Below are 23,225 nucleotides of genomic sequence, written 5' to 3' on the forward strand. Positions count from 1 at the left end.
GGGCCCCAAATGAAGAGCCCTCCCCCATCCTCATCCCCAGGCCTGAAGGGGAAGGGGGGTGCTGCTTCCTTCCTCTCCCCTCCTGGATCATGGCATGGAGGAGGAGGGACAGTGAAGCTGCCCAGATTTTAAAAAGCAAACTGAGGCAAGCCCCCCAGCCAAGGCCCTCAGCCAAGGCACAGCATTAAAGAAGACCCTTTATTAGCCATCTAATGTGGGTACAACCCTGTCCCCTGTAGCTGCTCTATCAAAGGAAAACCCAGGCAAGAATTGAAAGTAATAAGTCTGAGATCTGCCTGTGGAGGCATAATGTAAGTAGGGCTCAAGCCTTCTGTTTTTAGGGCTGCCCTAGTCCGGCTTTTCAGACCCAGGGGGACAGAAGGTAGGTGGAGGTGGGGGGGGGCTGAGCCAATGAGAAGGTGGGAGACTGGCTTTGGCATTTTTCTTAGCATCCTCAGGCTGGGAAAAGCTTCTGGAAGCAGCAGGCATGTCATCCTTCTCTCTGTGGAGGACCAGGCCTCCAAAACAGCAGATAGGGGTGCATGTGGATGAGCCAGGGAGGGCTGGACGTCCCAGGAACAGAAAAGAACTCAGGTTTCCTGTCTCCTAGTTGGCCCATTGGCCAGACACCCATGGCCTCGAGCCTAAGAGACATCCTCTGGTCACTTGGCGTCCCCAGCCTCTACCCGCTGGCCTGCTTTCTCCTAAGGATCTGTGTCTGGCTGCTGGGCAAGCCTGAAGGACCAGATATGTCTGCAGTGAGTGGGAAGGTCTTTTAAAAGAAAGGGGGGCAAACTTGGACAGGCCAAGGAAGGCTTAAACTGCCACCCACCTGTTCTCTACCTCTTCCACTGTGTCCTTCAAAGGCTGGTTCCTGGTTTCAGGCAGCCTGAGGGCCACAAGACCCGAGAACACGGGGATGGAGCCATAAATGATGGGGGGTGCCAGAGGCATCTGCTCCCCCATCAGCTTTACCAGTGGGGCCACAATGCCCCCCACTCGGGCCATGGTGCTTCCCACCCCCAGGCCAGTCTGCCTGGAGGCGTGCCCAATTCCAGAGAAGACAAGGAAAGTTAATTTCAGGCAAGAAACTCATTGACCCCACCCAGTTTTCCATCCTAGTCTGGGTGGGCCTGAGGCATCAGCAGATTAACTGTCTGCCTTCTACCCTGATCTAAACACCAGCTCCCATCTGTTGGCTGAGGCCCGAGTTTTTGCATTTAATCATAGTTTTAAAACATCCCCTGAGATGAATTAGCCTTATCTGTCACTGCTCCCCCCCCCCCCCCCCATGTCCTGACTCTCAGTCTTGTCTTAAGACAAAAGACAGAAATATAAAGAGCGAGAGTGAGGGTGTAAGGGGCCTGAGAGCTAAAGAGTGAGCACTCCCCCTGGGGTAGAAGCAGGGGCACTGAAGGTCACTTCCACTTTTGTCACTGTCTCTGAAGGCCAGTGACCTGAACCTCCACATTTGAGTCCAGCAGACCTCCCTGGCTTTGCACGGCCTAGAACCCTTTTCCCCAACCTTGTCCCAAGAAGCATGGCATTGTGAAGGAAACCCCAGAGCTTGGCATTTGTGGTGTGCCTGAGGAAAAGTCTCTGCCCTTTCCCTTCCCCTTTTTCTAAATGTCAGCCAGTAAGGGTCTTCTCCTTACCCTGCCTGCCCTCCGTCAGGGCTGCATTAAGAATCCAGCCCAAGTCAGGCCTCCCGTCCCCCCGAGATCATACATTGGCAGCCCTGGGGGCCTCACCCCCACACTCCCTACCTGATGGCTGTGGGGTATAGCTCCCCCGTGTAGAGGTAGATGCAGTTGAAGGAGGCAGCAAGGCAGCCTTTCCCTAACACAGCCAGGGTTGTCCGAAGAGCCCCTATTTCTGAGAAGGGACACAGATGGGATGCTGGAGGCATGGTGGTGTGTGTATGTGGTGTGTGTGTGTGTGTGTGTGTGTGTGTGTGTGTGTGTGTGTGTGTGTGTGTGAGTGTGTGTGTGTGGTGTGTGTGAGTGTGAGTATGTGTGTATGTGCATGTCTGTGTGTATGTAGTATGTGTGTATGTGGTGTGTGTGTGTCTGTGTGTGTATATGAGTGTGTGAATGTGAGTGTGTGTGTGTGTGTGTATTCACATAGACAGAGTCTGTGGGAAGCTGCTCAGCCCAGTCCTACAGGCCCCCTAGCTCTGTTCAGTCCCATTGGTGCCTCTGTTCAAAGGCCCAGGAGGCAGAAAACAGGCACGAGTATTCCTGATTTCCAGACGACTGTCCTCAGCCTTGCCCACTATCACTCGGGGTCCCAGAATACCAGCTCGTGGGCTTTCCAGGAGCCTTCTGTGCCATCTCAGCCTTTTGTCCCTCCACATGAACGGGTACCCCTTCAGGGACAAGCTGCTGTGCAGAGGTCCCAGGTCAGGGACCCAGATGCCTCTGCCTTCCCTCCTGGCCAGGTCAGAGTTAGGGTTGGTTGCTAAACTCCTGGGGCCACGAGGATGAGAGGAAGCACAAACAGACTTTGGCTCTCCTCCCTCCCTCCCTCTCTCAGGCCCTCCACTCAATTTCTTCTCTTGTGATCCTTGAGTTGCTCGAGGTCAGCCTGGTGGCTTTGCTGAGTTAGGGGTATAATCAATGTTAAGTTAGGGGAACTGAATTATATTTAATTCAGTGAGGTAGTGCAGGGCCCTGGAAAGAACCCTGGAAAAGGACACGGCTCAGCTACTTATTACCTGGTTGACTTTGGGCAAGTCACTTCCCTAGCCTGGTCTTGTCATCTAATAAAAATAACAGCCAACATTTCTATGGAACTTTGGGGTTTGCCAAGAGTTTCACATATAACATTCAATTTAATCCTTACAACAGTCCTGGGAAATAGGTGCTATTATCCCCCATTTTACAAATGGGGTTAAGAAGGTTAAGTGATTTACTCTGGTGTTGCCCAGTTAGAAAGGTTGAATTTAAACCCAGGTCTCCCTAACTACGGGTCTATGTTATGCTGCTTGTTTTGCTGTGAGTGACCTGGGTCAAATTATATAACCTTTTTGGGTTTGTTTCTTCCCACATAAAATGAGGGGCCACCAAATTCCCTCCCAGCTCTACATCCACATGTCTAGTACTATTTAAGAATAACTCTTGGGACCTCAGTTTTCTCATTTGTACAAAGAGGAGGTTGGATTAGATGAGAATTAAGATGCTTTTGAGTTCTCAGCTATGAGTCCATCCATCTGAGCCAAAGTCCTGGGTAGCAATAGGAGGCCAGAGTCCAGGCCCTCTGGATGGTCATGAGCTGTGTTAGACTGGTTTAGGTGCCCTCTTGGGTGAGGAGAGGAAATCAGAAGGTGCCACCACTGGGGAATGAAGGAAATTATGTGAAAGATTTAGACTTTAAAGGGAAGTTGTCCAGTCTAACCCCCTCATTTTACAGATGGGAAAACTGAGGCCCCAGAGGTTGTGACTTGCCTAGGATCACAGATAGTAAGTGAAGCAGAATAGTACACACCTGTATAGTTAGGGAGATCCAAGTTCAAAACCCATCTTACTAGCTGTGTAACAATGAACAAATCTTTTAACCTGTCTCAGTTTCCTTATCTGAAAAATGAGACTGACAATAGTGGAAACCATGGCTGGTGTTAGTGGCTTGCTTCAGGCCAGACAGGAGGGGAGCTGCCCTGGTAGGCCCTCTTACCTGCCGGCACAAAGATGTTGGCCAGGATGCCCAGTCCAGCTAGGACCAAGGTGGCCACTTGGGCTACTCTGCGCCCAACTCGGCTCATGCCCAGGGTGGAGAGTAGCTTGGCTGGAATATCCACGATGCCAAACAACAGTTGCAGCATGTGTGCCCGGAGTCCAAAGCCCTGCAGGTCCATGGCTACTCCATAGTAGGCGAAACTGGTAGCAAACCTTTGAGAAGAGAGGGGAGGAAAGGAGGTGTAAGGAGTCACCTCCCCTGGTGGCCAGCCAGGGGCTCCTCTGGGATGGAGAAGCATAAGGCCTGGGCTCCTGCATACTGCGGGGAGTGGAATCAGGAGGACCATGGGGAGAAAGGAGTGCCTCCCACGGGGAGAGGTCTGGCTGCCTAAACTGTCCTGTTCTGATCACTCCCAGCTCTTGTAGGTTTACAAAGCTCTTTTCCTTTGTTTACATTCTTTGATTTGCCCTACAGCTCTGTGAGGTAGGGCTTTAAGGGGTTCGTTCATTCTACTTATGAAGACTCGAGAGATTAAGGAACCTCTCTATGGACCATAAATCTGGTCTTCCTGACTCTGTCAGTGCTGAGTCTCCCTATGGAGAAACCATCCCCTGGAGAGGGTCCATAAGCCATCCCACATACTTATTCTTCTGATAATGCACTAAAATCCATCAACAGGATAGTTTTGCCTTAAACTGAATGGAGAAGAGTCAGAAACCCCAGATGGTTCATGAGCCAGATGACCCTCTTATTTCTGCAATGGCCCATGAGCAGCTAAGGTGACACAGTGGATAGAACTCTGGATTTGGAATCAGGAAGACCGGAGTTCAAATCTTGCCTTAGATACTCATTAGTTATGTTACTCTGGTCATTGCTTAATCTCTTTCAACCTTGATTTCCTCATTTGCTGGGACAATCAAATGAGATAATAAAGTGCTTTGCAAACTCTAAAGCACTCTAGAAAGGCCAGTTTTTCGTTATCATTCTCCTTCCTAAGCCTTCCTTCAGGATAAAGGGAAATGGGGCTTGTCAGTCCATAGGTTCTTCCTATGGTCATCCCAGAAGACAAAACAGAGGAATGTGTTTGTTGGGGGTAGTGGCTAGACCTCCCCTACATCACCTGGGTTTTGCATATCTTTAAGTGTCATATAAATATTTGCATATTTTGAAATGGCATATAAAGGGTGCACAAGTCCCTCTGAGGGGCCCCAGCCTGAAGAGGCACCTACCAGACAGCAGCCAGGCACTTGGAGATGCGTTGAATGGTGGGTGTTCGGATCAAGTCCCAAGGAGTTCCTGGGGCCTGAGCCAATTCGTTCTGAAGATGGGACCTCAAGGCCTAAGCAGCAAAGGAGAATCAGAGCTTAGGTGTAGCTCCAGGGCCTGAGGGCCTAATAGAGAGTAGGCTTTCCCAGGCTCCTGGGGTTAGAACAAACAAGAGACCTCCAGGGTAGGGTGAGGATGGACAGGGATTCCAGAAGCCAGGGCCACTGGTCCTTGCATGGCCAAACACCATGGCTATTGCCAGGGTCAGTCTCTCGGGGTCACTAATGTGTCAATTTCTTTTCTTCCCCTTTCCAGCCTCCTTTTCCTCCCCCCTTCTCTTTTCCACTCTCCTTCCCCATATCTCCCCTTCCTGGTATCCTGGGGAGCCAGGTCTCCCTGGCAACTCTTTCACCTCTGTGCTGAGTTTCTCTCCTTCTGCTTTCTTCCCATTGATTCGAGCCACCCTATTCAGCACCTGGACAGCCTGCTCTGGTCTTCTGGCCAGGACCAGCCATCGTGCTGACTCGGCAAACCACCTGGGGATGGGGGTGATCACTGTATCTCTGAGCCATTCCTGAACAACCATCTTCCTCTGTACATCATCCCCACTGAGAAGCTCACTGGTGTTGGCTTGGAGAACTTCACTGAGGGTATCCTCTACCTCCTCGGGCAGCCTACTCTGCCCTGGGGCACCTCTCAGCAGTAGGAAGTTTATCTTGACATTCATTCTGAATCTTTCCACCCATTACTCCCTGTTCTGCCCTTGGGCAAGGTAGAACCAACCCAATCCTTCTTCCAAATGTTCCCTCATTTTAAGTTGCGTCCGATTCTTCATGACCTCGTTTGGGGTTTTCCTGTCAAAGATACTGGAATAGTTTGCCATTTCAACCCTTCAGATACTTGAAGAAAGCTAGCTTGTCACCCCAAATCTTTTCTCCAGGCTAACCATCCCGAGTTCCTTCAATCAATTCACATGTAATATGATCTGGTGGTGCTTTATCCTCCCTCTCTCCTTCTAACTTACCAATGTCCTTCCCAATATGTGGGGCTCAGAACTGAATACACTGCTCCCAAAAGAGTTGGACTACGACCTGGTACAGAGGAACTGTCATCCACTAGTTTGGGCATTATGGCTTCATGAATACAGGATAAGGTCCTATCAGGTCCTTTGTCTACCATTTTGAGGTCACTTTCCACTTAATGCCCTTGGTTTATTTCACAATGCCAATTTCCTTTCCCTTCCTCCACCTTGTACCCAAGAAATTGCTTTCTTGAACCCAACTATAAGACTTTACATTTGTCTCTATAGAATTTCATCTGATTTTCTTCCTGAAAATTTTTTTAGGGCCCTGACTTTTTCATTCTGTTAGTTATCTCTCCTAGACTTGGATTATATATGCAAATCTGAAAAACAAAACAAAACACCTTGTTCTAGTCAGAGGCAATTTGGCATAGTGTGTAGAAAACAGACTTGAATCACTTAATCTCCGTCTGCCTCAGTTTCCTCATCTGTTAATTCAAATAACAGCAGCACTTACCTCCCTGGGTTGTTGTGAGGATCAAATGAGATATTTGTTAAGTACTTTGCAAACTTTAAAGTGATTTATATCTTGGTTTTTATGATTGTTTATTCTATGTCTTTATCCGAAGGCATATAATCTAGTTATCTAGGCAGCTCAGTAGATAGAGTGCTGATCCTGGAGTCAGAAAGACCTGAGTTAAAATGTGGCTTCAGACATTTACCAGCTGGGAACCTTAGGCAAGTCACTTAACCTCTGTCTAGGAGTCAGCTAGGTGTCTCAATAAATAGAATGATAGGTCAGGGAGACCTGAGTTCAAATGTGGCCTCAGATATTTACTAACTGTGTGACCCTGGACAAGTCACTTAACCTCTGTTTACTTTAATCTATTGCGGAAGAAAATGGTAAACTACTTCAGTAATTTCGTGTGGTTTCTGGGGTCACATGAGTCAGACTGAACAACCACAATCCAAGTCATTGGATAAGAATGTTAAATAGCGTAGGCCAAAGCATGAATCTCTTGGTTACTCCACTGTAGACTTTCCAAACTGACACCAGATCATTTCTTTCCTCTTTCGAATTCACCATCTAAGCAGCTCTGAATTCATTTAAGGCGTCATTATTTAGTTTGTATCTTTCTGTCTTTTCCATACAGATAACTATGGAAAATACTTTGTTAAAAGCTAGGTTGATTACATCTCAAGTATTGCTTGGATACAATTGTTACTCATTGCTGCTTTTTTCTAGCCTCTTCGTAGAGGGAAATCCTTCTTCTTAATCCCACCGCAAGGGGGCAGTAGCTCCAGATTTCCAACCTGGGTTTTATGACATCCACACAACGTGGCCCCTTCCCAATGGGTAACTCCTAATAGTTCTCTCCCTAGTAGAACCTTCAGGGCCAAGTTTGGTCTTTTTCATCCTTCCTTTCCCAGGGAAGGAAACTCATGAACAAGGCCTGATAGTAAGCAATTTTTACAGCTGGGATTTTAGAAACCACCTGATCCAATCATCTCCTTTCATGGAGGAGGAAACTGAGGCCCAGTATATGTTGAACACTGTGATCATTGCTGCTGAGGGAGGCACAGACCTTCCCTGACTTCTGGGAACCACCTCCACCCGCACCTCCACCCCCCTCACACCCACTTTCACGTAGGACCATAGGGAGCTAGAAAGTTCCTTCCAGATCATAGAAACCAACCCCCTTCTTACTTGCCCAGAGAGTTTTGGCACCCTGCACAAACCTGAATTCCAAGTTCTAGTTGGTACTCAATCCAGTTCTAGATAGAACTAGAACAATTTACACAGAGTTTCCCTCCCAGGATGAAATAGAAACAAGGGATGATGTTGAACTCTCATTAAGGACACCTACCAGGAGCAGCAGAAGAAGGCAAAAAAGGGCAGTGAGAGACTAAGCTGGAGCCAGCGCCAGTTGGGGAGGACATATGCCAGGCCTGGGAGGAGGATCTGCCCTAGGGTGGCAGAGTAGCTAACCAGAGTCCCCGTAATTGTGCGAGTCCGGGTAGGGGACCACTCTAGAACTAGAGAAAAGAGAAACAGTCATCTTTTTTTTCCTCTGCACCTCAGTTTCCTTATCCATTCAATACAAAGGTTCTCCTAGGTGATTACTAAGGTCTCTTACCTGTGACATTTTGTGTTTTAACATTCTTTCTTTCTAAGGTCCCTTTTAGCTTCAAAATTCTCTATTCTGGGCAACTAGGTGGTGCAGTGGATAGAGCACCAGTGCAGGAGTCAGGAGGACCTGAGTTCAAATTTCACCTCAGACACTTGACACTCACTAGCTGTGTGACCTTGGGCAAGTCACTTAACCCAATTGCCTCATCCTGGGTCATCTCCAGTCTTCCCGATGAATATCTGGTCACTGGATTCAGATGGCTCTGGAGGAGAAGTGAGGCTGGTGACCTGCACAGCCCTCCCTCACTCAAAACAAAGTCAAGTGCAAGTCATGTCATCATTTCTCTGATTGGCATGGTCTTCTTTGGCAACGAAGGATGAATACACATTTTCTATCCTAAGGTTCCTTTTATCTCTGACATTCTCTGTTCTACATTCTAATAGACTGTTTTCTAAGGTTCCTTCCAACAGTGACACTCTAAGATCTAGAACCCCCATGCCAACAATCTTAGGTCCCTTCTAGCTCTGTGAAGGTATGTTTTCTGTTCTATCATTCTAGGTTGTAAGGCCTTTTTCAACTTCAGCATTCTATATGTTAGGTTCTTCCAAGCTCTGACAGGCAATTCTTCAAGTTCCAACTCTGATAGCCAATTTTTTAAGTTCTAGCACTCCAAGTTTTAAGGTTCCTTTCAGTGTTAATATTCTGCATTCTAAGATCCCTCCTGGTCCTGCAAGTCTATATTCTAAGGAACCTTGCAGCTTCGACATTTTGTGTTCTAGGCCCTTTCCAGTTCTAGTATTTTATATTCTGTACATTCTCATATGTCTCCACCATCCTGGGCCTTCTGCCCAGAATCCCTCCTTTCTTTCTGATTCCTCCTGATTCCTTCATCCACGTATCCCTCCCAACTCTCCACGTTGTTGGTCTTCCCTGAACAAGTTATTAAGTTTCTATCCCCCGAATAAGGCATGCCTTTTCCCTTCCTCTTTATGGCTGCCTTCCCTAAGGCCTCTGGAGGTAGCCCAGAAGACCTCAACCCAGTCCTCACAGCAGGGAATTCCCTCCATATTTGTTGTCATTGGCCCTAAACCACCACTGACCCTAGGTATTGCTGATGGGCTAACTATAGCCTGTGACTGGTCTGAGGTCTCTCTCCTCTACCACTTAACCTAGCCCTCCAAAGCTATTTCCTGGACTCTGGGTACAGAGGGTTAATAGGTCCCAGAGCTGAGCTGGGCCACGTGTGTTCTCTGGGCTAGAGCCAAGGCCTGAGGGAAAGGGGAGGGCAGACAATGAAGTTGCCTAGAGAGGGCTGGGATGAGGGCAAGGACTGCAGGAGGGGATAGGGTAGTGTTTACAGTAATCAGAGAACCCTCTACCCCTGCTTAAGCCTTTAGGGCACAGCTTAGCCCTAGGTGAGGAAGGGAACCCCATGGTGCCAAAACAGAGTTTTTGCTGTTCCTAAGAATTCTGGGGAAAGGGGAGGAGTGGGGCCTGGACTTAGAAGCCCAGGAGTCCTAGATTTAAAGGGGGGGGGGATGGGGAATGGGCAAGGAGGTACCTGAGGAATGAGGGGAGTGAAGCTACAGGGGGAAGGGAGGGAAGGATGGAGGAAGAGCTAAAGGATGGTGTCAGACAGCACAGGACTGGGAAGAAGGAAGGAAAAAATGAGGCCAGGTTTAAATGGAGGGATTTTGATGTGGGATTAAGGGGTGGGGTAGGCTCCCCCAGTTCCTAATGAAATCAACATTGGCTCCTAGTTCCTTCCATCAATATTAATCAAGTCTATATAGGCCCATAGAATGTAGAGGTGGAAGGGCCTTTGGAAATCTTCTTGTCCAATCCCTTCATATTACAGATGAGGCCCAGAGAGGGAAGATAATAAGCATTTATATAGCACCTACTGTATACCGGACATTGTGTTAAGAACTTCTTACAAATATTATCTCATGTGATTCTAACAACAACCCTGTGATATAGTGGCTATTATTATTCCCCTTTTTTAGCTGAGGAAACTGGGGCAAACAGAGATTAAAGGGTTAAGTCCAAAGTCCCATAACTAGCACAGGATATAGGTGGGATTCGAACGCAGAAAACCTAGATTTTCTGACTCCAATTCCAGGGCTCCTTCCTCCTAGGTGGGCTGCTACCTGACCTAACCCTAAATACTTCAAGATGACCTTCTGTCTAATCTGCATATATCTGGCCTCTTCATGGTTGCTTGGATATTGGCTCTCCTGTTAAACTGGGAGCTCTTGGAGATCAGTGATCCTATTTTTTACCTTTCTTTGTACCCCCAGCATTTAGCACCGTGCCTGGCAAGGGGCTCCATAAATGCAGTGGGAACGATCGTGGGGGTAGGGGTGCTGCTTGGGACACTCACCCAGAGACATGCAGTTGAGAATGATCCCAGAGACAGCCATTCCAACCAGAAAGCGAAGGACACAATAGCTGGAGTAATTGGGGGAGAAAGCAGTGGCTGTCCCTGCCACTGCCAGCTGCAGGTAGGACCAGCTCAGTAGGGCCTTCCGGCCAAACCTGGGAGGGAGCAGGGGATCAGGGCATACTTTACTAGAGCTCTCTGTCCTTAAAGAAGCCCTGAAGAACATTGGGGTACCCTACTGAAGCTCAGAGGCATGATCAGGTAACGGAGGGTAACAGAGGCAGAGTCAGGGCCAATGGTGGGGGGCAGGGATCATGGCCCTAAGGGACAGGTGAAGATGAAGGATCAGGATTAAGAAAGCAAAGCCTAAGGATGTCGGGGAAGAGGGGAAGAGAATGTGAATTCACCCAGGGGTTCAATTTAGGGGTTGGGATTCTGGGGGTTTCAGGGCCCCCACTCAGAGCAGAGTACCTGTCAGCCAAGCTCCCTAACACCATGGCTCCCACAAGTACCCCTGCCATGTAAATGGATTGTGCCATCTGGGTCAATTTCCAGGAACCGCAGACCAGGTCCCACTGTTTGAGAGAAAGGGGGATAAGGGCCTGAGGGGTTAGGAGGGAGAAACTGGGGCTTCAATATCTAGAGCTCCCAAAGCCCCCCACTGATTCTCCCCTCCCTCTACAAAATATCCTCTACCAGGAAGACCAGAAATCCTTCAGGCAAAGTCTGCAGTAAATGTATTGAGGGCCCACAGTCTCTTAGCTGATGGATCATCTCCCAGGCTTTTGAATTAGGTTTTAGCTCTGCCAGAGTGCTGGGTCCTCATAGGCAAGGAATGTTTCACTTTTGTCTCTGCAGGGTTTAACATGGTACCTGGTAGCCAGTAAGCACTTAATAAGTGTTTCATGAGAGGTGGATTGATTGATCTCTCTCTCTGAGGATTGCTTGGTGGTTAAAAATGAAAGATGGAGGGGAAACCTTCACCTGAAGAGCATTAGGAGGATTAGCGACCAGCTGAATTTGGGAGGAGACAAGGGCAGCTGATTTTAGTGTTGCGAATGGACAAAAGTAGAGGACACTGACAGGGGGGAGCTAGGACTAGGGAGGGGGTGACTTCAACTTTCCTCTAAATATTGGGTGCCAATGACTCCCCTGGGACAATACTTTAGACTAAGCCTTTTCTGCCCCCACCTCCATCCTCCTAGAGGATGGCACCTTCTTGGGAGGTGTGGTCATGCAGCCTTAGCTTGAAGACCTCCAGCAATGGGGAGCACACAACCTTCCAAGGCAGCCCCTTCCACTTAGGGACAACTGTCATGGTGATAAAGTCCTTCCTGACTGACATCAAGGCTCAATTTGCCCCAGGGTTGCTCCTGGTTCTACTCTCTGAGGTCAAGCAAAGTGAGGCTTGTCCTTCTTCCCCATGGAAGACCTTTGGATACTTGAACACAGTCCCAGAGTCTTCTCCAGGTCAAACAACCCTAATTCCTTTCATAAGTGCCCACATCACGTGTCTTTGATGTGCCCCAAAGTGACAGGGGGTGGGGGAAAAGGGGAAGAATGGAGGGGCACTGTAAGTTTTCTGTTTCATCATTTTCACTTTTAACTTAGAACCCAGTAAACCCACAACATTTTTCAAGACTTTGGCCAGACCTCCCCCAGCTTGTACTAGTGAAAGTGATTTTTTGAACCTTAGGCACACAACTTTACATTTTTCTCCAATCAAACTCACCTCTTTAAAGTTGACTTAATGCATCATGTCAAGACCTCACTGAACCCTGACTGTCATTCTGTATTAGCCATCCCTCCTGACTTTGAATCATCAGCACATTTGAGAAGTGTGGCATCTTTGTCTTGAGTGGAGTCTCTGATAAAAATGTTGAAGAGAGCAGGGACAAGGGCAGATCCCTGAGGTACTCCACTGGAGATCTCTCACTCAAGTGGTTCTCAAACTAGTAGAGGCTCTTCTCCAGCCATTTCTGGATCCCTCTGACTGTACTAATAACTACATCTTGCCTTGCCATCTTTGTTAGATGATTAAATACTATGCTAAAATCAAGCAAGGTTAATCCTACAGCATTCCTCAATTTACCAACCTTATAACTCTGCTAAGAAAGGAAACAAGGTTAATCTTGCATGGTTTTGTTTTTTTTCATCTAGTCTCATCTTCTCACTTTGCAGGTGAGAAAAATGAGACTCAGAGAAGGGAAGGGACTTAGCCAAGGAGACTCAGGTAGTAAAGAGAAGAGCTGAGGTTTGACTCTGAATTTATCATTTCCCATTACAAAGTCATGTCTCTTCCCTGGGACCCTGACTTGTGTCCACCCGATTTCCTCATTACCTCTGTCACAATGGTGGCCTCGAACTCGCTGTGGTCGTAGGTCCATCCGTCTCGGCATGGCTCGGTGTCAGGGGTGCTCCTGTTGTGGGTGGTTTCATTGGGCTCCAGGATTTGCCAGTGGGGTTGGGAGAATTGTTGACACCTCTCAGGCTGGTGGCCTCCATCCAATGGAACCCATAGCTGGAGGAGAGTCTCAGAGGTGAAGTTACCCATTTGGTTGGCACTGAGGGGCATTGACTGGAGCCGGCAGTGGTGAGGGGGCACTGCTGCTGAGAAGTTCTGCAGGAGGTTGTGAGAGGCCGTCAGGAGCATGGGGGTCACCAGTGCAATGATGTGCAGCCTCTGGAAATGCCCCAGTCCCCCCAGTTGCTCCAGCAGGCTGGCAAAGGTCATGGTGGCTCTGGCAGCCCCCTGGCCTTAGCTCTTTGAGTGCTGCCCTAGGCTGGTAAAGGAAGACTTAGTCAGAGGAACAGGGCTGGACTGGTCCCAGAGCCCTCTGATCTGTCCAGACCCTGGAGTCCGGAAACGCCAGAACTGTGGGGGGTCCCCTTCTTCCAGGCCAACTGGTCTCAGCTGCACAATGGAAAAGAGGCCCAGGATATTCCCCCCTCCAATCCCTTTGCCCCTTCAATTCTTGTTCCCAAGTGCTGCCCTGGTGAGACTGGAGGAGAATTCCTATTAGGACTGGGCTTTGACTGGGACTGACCAGGATAGCAGGGGCCAAGAACAACTCCCTCTGCTCTAACTGTCCCCCCCACCCGCATCATCTGTAATTACCTCTCCTGGGTTAAACTGTTATTTTGGCTCTGGGAAGAGGAGTGGGGGATGTGTAAAATCAAGGCAAGAGCAGTGGGGAGGTCATCCAATGGGCTAGAAGACTGATGCATCTTAAGCTGTCCTGGGCTGACCGGCAGGACCCCTTGCCAGTCACCCTTTGGCTCCTGGGCTGCAATCAGGGCTTAGAAGAGCCTTCTCCTTGCTTCACTCTGACCCTCAGAATGTGGGTCTTCCCTACCTGGGGGACTATAGTAAGAACCACCTCAATACTGAGCCCTGGGCAAGGGGCAAGAGGCGGAGTCCCAGAATCTCCAAGCTGGAAGGATCTTAGAGGCCAGAGTCCAACCTGTTCCTGAGTGAGATCCTTTACCATATCCCTGACCAGTGGTGGGTCATCTAAGCTCCCTCCACCTTTGTAGGCATCCAGTGATGGGAAACTTATTACCTCCAGACGAGGCTGTTTCACTTTGACACAGTTCGTAATGGTTAGGAAGTTTTTACTTATACAGAACTTAGACCTAGCTGGAGGGGGGGGATAGAAGAAGGGAGAGAAGCAGAAGACAAAGTCCTTATGGGGGAGGGGAAGTAGTCAAGGGAGTGTTTCTTCCTAGCTGTGTACTGCTTCCCCTGGTCTTAAAGGTTCTTTCTAGGCTCAAAGGTGTCAAAGGGGAGAAAAGAGGTCAGACTAGCATTAGGCAGCAGCAGGAAGGTTTGAGGTCAGCTCTCAGGAAGATTTTAGTTCTGCATAGTGGCAAAGCCATGCTTGGGCTTTGGGGTGTGAGTAGGAGAGGGACCTGCAGCTGCTTTTGTTTTCATATGTGACTTTTTGCTTTCATCTTGGGGATGTCTGTGGTTCTGGAAAACCTATCAGTTTCAGGGTCTGTTGGTGAGGGAAGCAAAGTTTGGGCTGAAATCCTGTGGGAGCCAGTGGGTGGGATTTGAGATGTATCCCTTAAGAGTTCTTCATTAAGCAGGTTTCTGGAATGGTCTAGAATACAGCACTACTGTGGCTGGAGGCAGGGGGCTGGAGTAGATGACCCCTCCCCCAGAACAGAGGTTTGGATGAGACTGAGTGGATCTCCATCTTGGAGGTGAATGGGGCCCCCCTGGTGCTCTACTGATTTTCTTTTCTCTGGAGAGAAGGGAGAGGTCAGGAAAGGGCACCAGAGGACTGATCCAGAAATATGAACAGAGGCAAACCTTTTAATAACGGGACCCAAATGGCATCTGGGCATGGGGAGGGAGTGGAGTAAGTCATGAGGAGTAGTCTGTGGGCGGGGGGAGGGGCAGGGTTTTCCTGGGTCCCGTCTCAGGTCCCTTCGGTTTTTCTGTCCATTCTTGGTCCAACCCAGTCGTTCTCAGAGAAGCTGTAGGCTTCATCTGAAACAGTTCTTGTGTCTAGGAAGAGGGGAGAGGAGAGAGGAAGGGGATGGGACCCTCTGCAGACCAACTTCCCAGCTTCTCAGAGCCCGTCGTTCCTCAGGGTCTTCAGTGGGATGGTCTGCTCTCCCTCTTTTTTCTGTTTCTTCTTCCTGTGACGCCTACAAAAACAGGGAGAAAGGGCTCATGAGGTGGAGGATAACCTTGGTCCCCAGGTCAGACAAATGTGGGGAGCTTTGGCATTCCCTGGCATCCTGGTGCCAAATTCCTCAGAACTCTGCCTAAGAGATGGCAGTTTCCTAGAAGGTTTCAGGAGAAATATAGTTAAGAACAAACTGGCTAGGGATGAGTAGCAGGAAGAGGGGAGAATGACTTCAATATTCGAAAAAAAGATGCTGGTGGCCCGGGCAAGAACATGGGGAAGGGGTGGCTATTAACCTTCACGCACCGGCCTTAGTGGGGGCTTGCAACTTTCACTCACCTGGCCTCGGGGTGTGTGTGTGTGTGTGTGTATGTGTGCGTGCATGTATGTATATGTGTGTATGTGTGCGTGCGTGTGTGTGTGTGTGCTGGCAGCCTTCACTCACCTGGCTTTCAACTCTTCCACACTCTCTGGCAAAGGCATGTTGAGTGTCTCCGGCAGAAAGAAGGTAACAGCACCACCAGCAATGGGGACAGCTCCATAGATGAGAGAAGGCAATGCAGGGTAGAACTCTCCGGTCATATTAACCAGAGGGCTAATGATGCTGCCTACCCGAGCCATCATGCTGCCCATGCCCAGGCCTGTCTGCCTGAAATGCCGAGAGAGACAGACAGAAAGGGGGAGGGGGGGGGAGAGAGAGAGAGAGAGAGAGAGAGACAGAGACAGAGACAGAGACAGAGACAGACAGAGACAGAGACAGAGACAGAGACAGAGAGACAGAGAGAGGAGAGAGCACTTGAATTTAAGCACGACTGATTTTCCAGGGTACTGAGCAGTTGGGGTACCGTGGAAAGTGCTACTGTTCTGAGAGGCAGACTTGGGTTCAAACTCTATCTCCTCCTTCTCGCTCATCTCATATGTCCAAACGGTTTGCCAAGTTCTGTTGTTTCTACCTTCACAGCGGTTCCTGAACTTGCCCCCTTCTTTCCTCTGATGCTGCTCCCCGCCCCTGGTGCAGAGTCTGGGTTGGTGGGTCAGCCTGCCTCAAGTCTCTCCCTACTCCAGTTCATTTTCCATTTAGCTGACAAAATGATTCTCCTAAAACACAAGTCTGATCATGTTAACCACTCCCCGCCACCTCAACTCAGTAAACTCCAGGGACTCTAGTAGGTGAGCAGGACGAAAGTTCAGGGAGAGACTGGACATGGGTATATAGATCCAGGAGTCATCTGAATAAAGAAGACCATGGAAGAAGCCATGGGAGCGTGCAATTAATGAACATTTGTGGACTTGCTGACCTCCTCTGGGTCTGGTCACCACCCTCGGAGGGCAATAGGAGAGTTACCATTCATTGGTTCTTCCTGGACTGGGAGGGTTCCAGAGTGTTTGGACATTGCTCTGGGCACTGATTGACTAGGCTGGAGGAGGGCTTCTATCTCCATCTTTCTCCCTCTTCCCAGCTCTAGGACTTTCTCCCCGAAAGTCTTTTAATACTTACCGAATCACCGTGGGATAGAGCTCCCCAGTGTACAGGAAGACACAATTGAAGGAGGCAGCCAGACAACCCTTCCCCAGGACAGCCAAGGAAGTTCTCATGATCCCCCAGTCTGGGAGGAAGGAGAAATACGTTGGAGGGACACAGTAAGGGCTAAAGAGAGGAACAGAGACCTACTCAGGCCCCTCCAGCTTTAGACCTGGACCCCTGGCTCATAGGGAATAAAGGGGCCAGGACTCCTTTAGTTTCCCACCACCTCACCTTTTGGCACCAACGTGTTGACCAAGATGGAAATGCCAGCCAGCGTCAGGGAGGCCATTTGTGCGGGGCGCCGGCCAAAGTAGTTAATGACTAGGAAGCCTATGAGTTTGGCCGGCAAGTCCACTGCCCCAAAAATCACTTGGGTAAGGTAGATGTTGGTTCCAAAATACTGCAGATCCATGACTAGCCCGTAGTAGGCAAAACTGGTGGCAAACCTGGGAGACAGGGGGAAGTGGTTGTGCTGGTGGCCTGGGCAAGAACATGGGGAAGATCAAGGATTGAGAGTTGAGAGGGACCTTAGTGGTCACTGAGTCAACTGGTTTATTTTACAGGTGAGGAAACCGAGGCTCAGGGAGAGAGAACAAAGTCAGAGGTTAGAGCGAAGTAAAGACAGTGAACAAAATGGAAAGGACTCTATGCAGGAAAGGGGCTGTGGGGAGGTAGTGACCCCAGTCCAGTGCGACCCTTGGTCTAGAGAGTCCTTGAATGGTCCAAGAGAAGAATAAAGTCAACCATAGAGGCAGGTGGGTGGCAAAGTAGACAGAGAGCTGGGTCTGGAGTGAGGAAAACCTGAGTTCTGATCCAGCCTCAGACTGCTACTGGACAAGTCACTTGACCTTTCTCAGTCTCAGTTTCTTTATCTGTAAAATGAAACAGCATCTATCTCCCAGGGTTGTTGAGAGGATTAAATAAGAAAATATTTTTAAAGCATGTAGATGGTGCCTGGCACATAGTAGGTGCTTAATAAAAGCTTGTTTCTTCCTCCCCCTCATTCTCTACCCCTCACAGCTAAGTGGGAGGGAGGGGTCTTTTGGGGATGATGGAGAACATAATCAAGGCATGTTATCGCAGAACAGGCAGCTAGGTGGTTCGAGGCTTGGAGTCAGGAAGACCTGAATTCAAATTCTGCATCAGGTAGAGAGGCCTGGATCAATTAATCATCGACCTTCTCTGTCCTTCCATATCCTCATTTGTAAAACCAGAAGGTTGGGCTTGATCCCATTTAAAATCCAAGTCTAATTCCATGAGCTTCCATAGGGTGAAAGGCCCTTAGGAATTCTTAAGTCTCTAATTCTGTCATTTTACAGAAAAAAGAAAGTGAGGCCCAGAGCACGGATTCAGTGCTTCCCAGCTTTGGGGATAGGACTGACCTGAGGAAGGGTGGCACTGGAGCCTTCACTAGAGATTTCAGCAGCCAAATCGAGTCAAGTCTTGGGGAACAAGCAGGGAGGACTGACCTAGGATGTGGCTGCAGCATGCTACTGGGAGATTTCTATTCTAACTAATTGTTCTTTCAAACCAGGACCACAGATTTATACCCAGAAGGGACCTCAAACCATTCACTTCAACTGCCTCATTTTATTGATGAAGAAATGTCTATGCTGTTTAAAGACGGCTGGTGCCACCAATAGTCTGCTCTGATTGCCCTACCCTAGTTCTGGCTCTGTGGGTAAACTGGCATCACCAAGCCCTTCCACAGAGCTCCCTATGGTAACGATTCCTGCAATAGTCTTTCTGTCTACCCTTCACTGGCTTCCACCTGGCCATCTCCTTCCCCAGCCCAGTGACCACCCCTACCCCAGTCTGTCGGCCATCAGTGCCTACCAAATCAGGGAGAGGCAGCCGAAGAGGCTTCGGAGCGTTGGCAAACGCACCAAGTCCAGGGTGGTGTATCTGCTTTTATTTAGGGTCATCTCCTTGTGCAGTTTTATTTGGAGCACCTGGTGAAGAGGACCAAGGTAGGAGAGGGGGCTTTAGAAAGAACATCTCCTTCACAAACATCATTACTGAGACAGGTAGACTGAGGACTGGAGGCCCCAGGACCAAGACTGGGGCAGGACTGGACCTCAGGTGTCCTGGTCTGGCCCCTAGTCTGCGTGGGCAGAGCCTCTGGTCTGCCAGGGACCTGGAAAGGAGGGTGGATGGTGGGGCAGGCAGCTTACCTCCACACTCAGTTTTTCACCTTCCTCCTGCTTCCCGTTGATCCAGGCCACCTTCTGCAGCGCCCGGAGTGTCAGGTCCAGCCTGCCCATGGAGGAGTACCATCGTGCAGATTCAATGTAGAACCTGGAGTCAGGAAGGATCCACTTTCAAGCCCAGATAGCTTGAGGGCAGGAGGGCCGGAGCCCTTGCAGCTGTCCAGGCAGACTAGCCCCCTTGAATGCCAGGCTTTCCTTAGTGGAACCAGGGGTGGAGGGGTTATGGGCAGTGAATAAAGCATCTGATATAGTGCCAGCCCCTGGGGGTTCTCAAACCCATCTCTGGCTGGGTAAAGGCAGAATCTGGGAAAGAGGGTGAAGGCTTTGGAATTTCCCAGAACACACAAGCTTGGTGTGTGTGTGTGGGTGTGTGTGTGTGTGCACTAGTGAAACAAATACAAATATAAGACAGGCCCTTTGCTCAGGGAGTTTATATTCTGCTGGGGAAAAATATATACTGATAAATGAACACAATCTATATGCAAAATAAATACGAATTAATTTATTATGCTTGTGCCAAGGCATTACCCATGGGGGTGGGTCAGGAAAGGCCCCTTGAAGGAGGCGGCCTTTGTGCTGAGCCTTGAAAGGAACTTGGGATTCCCAGAGGCAGAGATGAAGAGGGAGAGTTTTCCAGGCATGGGCATGGAGGTGGGATATGAAATATTGACTACGAGAAACTGCAAGAATGTCTGGAGCCTAGCATATGTGGGGATGGAGTGGAGAATCATGTGCAGCCAACCTAGAAAGATATGTTGGAACCAAATTGGGGAAGACTTCAAAAGCCCAAAGAGGGTTTTGTGCAGTATCCTAGATGCTGTAGGGAGTCACTGGGGATCACTGAGCAGGAGTGATGTGGTCAGACCTATACTTTAGAAGTATCAGTTTAGCAGGAGGGGAGAGGATGCCAAAATCTGGGCTGGAGGCACTAATGGGCCCTGAGAGAGGAGCAGAACATGATTGGGGACTGGGCATTAGGGTTCACATACCAGGAGTAGAGGAAAAAGAGGAAGAAGGGTACGGAGGTGAGGAACTGCAGCCAGCGCCAGTGGGGGACAGCATAGGCACAGCCTGCCAGGATGAACTGCCCAAAGCTGTAGGTGTAGCCAACCAGAGTGCCCACTGTGGCCCGGGTGTGGATGGGCATCCATTCTACATCTAGGGGGATGGGGACAGAGATGCAGGGTTAGCCAGGATGTCCCCAGGATTCTGCTCATGCACCTCCAGGCCCCTCCAAAGGCCCATGAATTCCAGGCCTCTGGATTCCACTGCCTGAATCCATGGCCTCCCCAGCATCCCTCATCCACTCCCCTCTTCCTTCCAGCATCCCCCTCTCCCGCTCACTCAGTGTAAGGCAGTTGAGCGACATGCCGGACAAGGCAACACCAGTCAGAAATCGGAAGACGCAGTAGGTGCTGAAGTTGGGAGAGAAGGCGCAGCATGTTCCTGTCACGGCGGTCTGCAGGTACGTCCAGATCAAGACCTTCCGGCGGCCCAGTCTGGGGAGACAAGGATAGGAGGGAGTCTCTACTTCCCAGATCTCCCCCTTCTCCTCCTGCCCTCCCTCCAATCCTGGCAACCTTGGCACTCGCTCATTCTTTCATTCATTCATTCCCTCACTCACTCATTCATCAGTCAATCATCAGTTGAGGCCTCTGACATGCCTGTTCCTGAGCTCTGCCCTAGGGTTGATAATCAACCACGGAACTTTGGCTAAGTCATTCTCTCCTCATCTCCTCTTCTGTAACATGAAGATAAGACTCTTACTGCCTGCCCCTAGGGAAAGTGCTTTGGAAAGCCTTAAAGTCTGAGGGATTTGTGAGCTATTATTGGTTACTTCTCCGAACCTCAACTTCCCCATCTGTGAAATGGGAGGTGGCAGCAGTAACACAATAATACATCATTGTGGTATTCTCTCTGGAGATAAGCACTGTTTTCTTTTTGTCTTTAGATTATGGGGTGGGGGGAATTAAGGAAAATTCTTCCACTCCCTTTCCTACATTTGTATCCCCAGTGCCTATAGCACGATGCTTGACTCATAGAAAGGGCATAATAAATGTTTGCTGAACACATTGAATAAGTTACAAAATCTTGATTCCATGAGTTGTGGCTGTAATTATGTTAATTTGGACTAGGCTTGGGATTCATTGGTGTAGGACTGGGTGACCCTACCAAGTGTTTAATTCTCTGACTCTAAGCTAAAACCATAAATCATAGGTGGGCTGCCATCTTTGTTAGAGTAGCGAGCTCATCAGAAGTGGCCTGGCTGAAGAATTCATCACCTGTGGTTCACATGGTGCTGAGCCTTGGCTGATGCACTCCTCTCAAAGTCTCTACCTCCCTTGGCAAGGGGAAGGGGGTGTAGCCTGTTAAAATCAGCACTTGGAAGGGGACTTCAGTAGAGCATGGCCACCATTGATAAAGACCTTTAAACTCTTTACAAAGCTCTTTACAAATATTAAACTCATTTTATCTCCACAACCACCCGGGAGGTGGGTGCTATTGTCATCCCGATTTATAGATGGACACATGGAGGCAAATCAATAATCATCATTATCAACAGTTACAGTCACAAGCCGAATCCCATCTTCAGGGATTTATGGTCTGAGGACAATCAGATGAACAGATGAGGGTTGTGAGTTGGGAATTGTGTGTTGTTGTAATGAGAAGGGAGTGAGGGCTGGGGGCCTGTAGCAGTCAGGGCTAGCTGGGCCCCGAAGGGTAGTGGGGCACTCAGAGTCCTTCCTCCAAGCCCTGGGGGTGTTTTCCTTCCCTCCTTCTCCCTCTAGATTTTCTTGGTTGTTCCCTTTCTCTCCCCCTGAGTTTTCTCCGAATGGAAACCTCCTGCCTCTGCCCTGGCTCCCTAGACAGCATTTTCCTTCCCCCCGCCTCATCACCTGGAGCCCTAGCATGCCCCGGGACTGACCTGTCTGCCAAGTTCCCAAATACAGAAGCTCCAATGAACACTCCCAACATGTACAAGGACTGGCCCAGTTGGCGCAGAGCTCTGTGGTTGCAAACGAGGTCCCACTATAGGGGAGAGAGGGTGTCAGGGTTGGGGGCATAGCCCAGTCAGCCTCTCAGTAAGCAAGCCCCTTCCCCAAGGAAAGGCAAGAAGAAGAGCGGAAGGGACCTCTGATGGAGAGGCAGAGACGGCTTCTTTCCTCTAGCCTCCTCTCCTCCTCCATCCCCTATCCACCTGCCCCCAGTGCCCCTTCCCTCTCTCCTTCCTCTGTTCATTCCCTTCCCTTGTCTCCCTCATCTTCCTTTCCCATGCTTGTACCTGTCCTTTTCCTCATCCTCATCTCTCTTCCAGTTTTCCCCAGCCCCATATTCCCCCTTTCTTGCCTCTTTCCCTACCTCCATCCTTTTGAATCCCCTTCCCCCTTTCTCCTTCCTTATCCCCTCTCTCGTCCAATTCCTTAGCTTCTGAGCACTCTTGCCTAAGGAAGGCAGGAGTCTGCTGCCCTCAGAAGGATTCTCAGTCCTATTTCTTATCTCCTTTAACCCTTGTGTTTGGTCTTCCCAGGGATCCTGGTCTTCTTCCCTCCAGTAGGGAAACTGAGTCAGAAAAGTTTACTTTCCAGGATTCTCCTTGCAAGGGTTCTCCTTGGCCAGATTGGGCATGACTCCCTGCATCCCACTTCCCCAGACCTCTTACCTCGGTCACAATGGTGGCAGGAAAGGTGCTGTGGTCATAGGTCCAGCCGTCGATGCAGGCCTCGGTGGCTCCAGTCCCATTGACGTCTGTGTCATTGGGCCAGTGTAGTCCCCTTTGGGGGGTGGTAAAGCGATGGCATGATTCGGGTCTGCCCTGCTCATCCCGGGGCAGCCAGGCCCATAGCTCCTCAGTTTCCAAGTCATCTCCACTCAGGTTGGCAGAGGGAGGTGGGCGGCAGTGATGTCGAGGGATGGCAGCTGTGAAATTCTGTATGGTGTTGTGGGAGGCCATCAGCAGCATTGGGATGGCCACCAGGATGAACTGGGCCCACTGGAAGCGGCCCACCCCTCCCAACTGCAGAAGGATATCATTGAAGGTCATGGAGATTGGGGTGGGGCTGACCAGAGTGAGAGCCTGGATTGTTGAAGAGAGAGTCCAGGGGCTTCTGCCCACTGTCTGTCTATCCTTTCAGTGGGGTGGAGAGGGGCGGTGGCAGCCTTTCCTGATCTGGCTCCCCACGTGCTATGTTCTTAGAGGAAGACTCTGTACTCACTCAGTGGGGGAGATAGCAGCCAGGCAGACACAGCCCTCCCTCCTTCTCTGCCCTGCCTTCTCAGCTCTGGGGTTACTGGGAGCCTGACACAGCCCCTCTTTCCTGGAACTTGGGCCACTCACTCAGCTCAGCCTCTCACTTGGCTTTTATTCATCCAGG

At 49.7% G+C, this 23,225-nt stretch overlaps 2 protein-coding genes across 4 annotated transcripts; both read right to left on the reverse strand.

Annotated features, from left to right (window-relative positions):
- Window positions 1-184: 184 nt before the first annotated feature.
- LOC140524442 (solute carrier family 22 member 6-A-like) lies at window positions 185-14,683 on the reverse strand. 3 transcript variants are annotated; one of them, XM_072638889.1, is made up of 11 exons: window positions 13,596-14,683; window positions 12,819-13,097; window positions 10,949-11,052; window positions 10,478-10,632; window positions 7,831-7,999; window positions 5,354-5,477; window positions 4,905-5,014; window positions 3,673-3,887; window positions 1,767-1,875; window positions 833-1,036; window positions 185-735 (listed from the first exon to the last, which is right to left on the reverse strand). In XM_072638889.1, exons 2-11 carry the CDS (start codon window positions 13,050-13,052, stop codon window positions 705-707), a joined length of 1,455 nt encoding a protein of 484 aa, XP_072494990.1. In that variant the 5' UTR covers window positions 13,053-13,097; window positions 13,596-14,683; the 3' UTR covers window positions 185-704. The 3 variants fall into 3 exon arrangements, with proteins under 3 accessions (XP_072494990.1, XP_072494989.1, XP_072494991.1); XM_072638888.1 differs by having other exon boundaries at window positions 12,819-13,260; XM_072638890.1 differs by lacking the exons at window positions 833-1,036; window positions 13,596-14,683 and having other exon boundaries at window positions 12,819-13,581.
- Window positions 14,684-14,778: 95 nt separating this feature from the next.
- LOC140524441 (solute carrier family 22 member 6-like) lies at window positions 14,779-23,194 on the reverse strand. The gene is made up of 10 exons (XM_072638887.1): window positions 22,514-23,194; window positions 21,779-21,882; window positions 20,197-20,351; window positions 19,842-20,010; window positions 18,817-18,940; window positions 18,479-18,594; window positions 16,874-17,088; window positions 16,616-16,724; window positions 15,563-15,766; window positions 14,779-15,136 (listed from the first exon to the last, which is right to left on the reverse strand). Exons 1-10 carry the CDS (start codon window positions 22,892-22,894, stop codon window positions 15,058-15,060), a joined length of 1,656 nt encoding a protein of 551 aa, XP_072494988.1. The 5' UTR covers window positions 22,895-23,194; the 3' UTR covers window positions 14,779-15,057.
- Window positions 23,195-23,225: the final 31 nt, after the last annotated feature.

This window comes from Notamacropus eugenii, chromosome 2, assembly GCF_028372415.1.
Source record: "Notamacropus eugenii isolate mMacEug1 chromosome 2, mMacEug1.pri_v2, whole genome shotgun sequence".
Lineage (NCBI taxonomy): Eukaryota > Metazoa > Chordata > Mammalia > Diprotodontia > Macropodidae > Notamacropus > Notamacropus eugenii.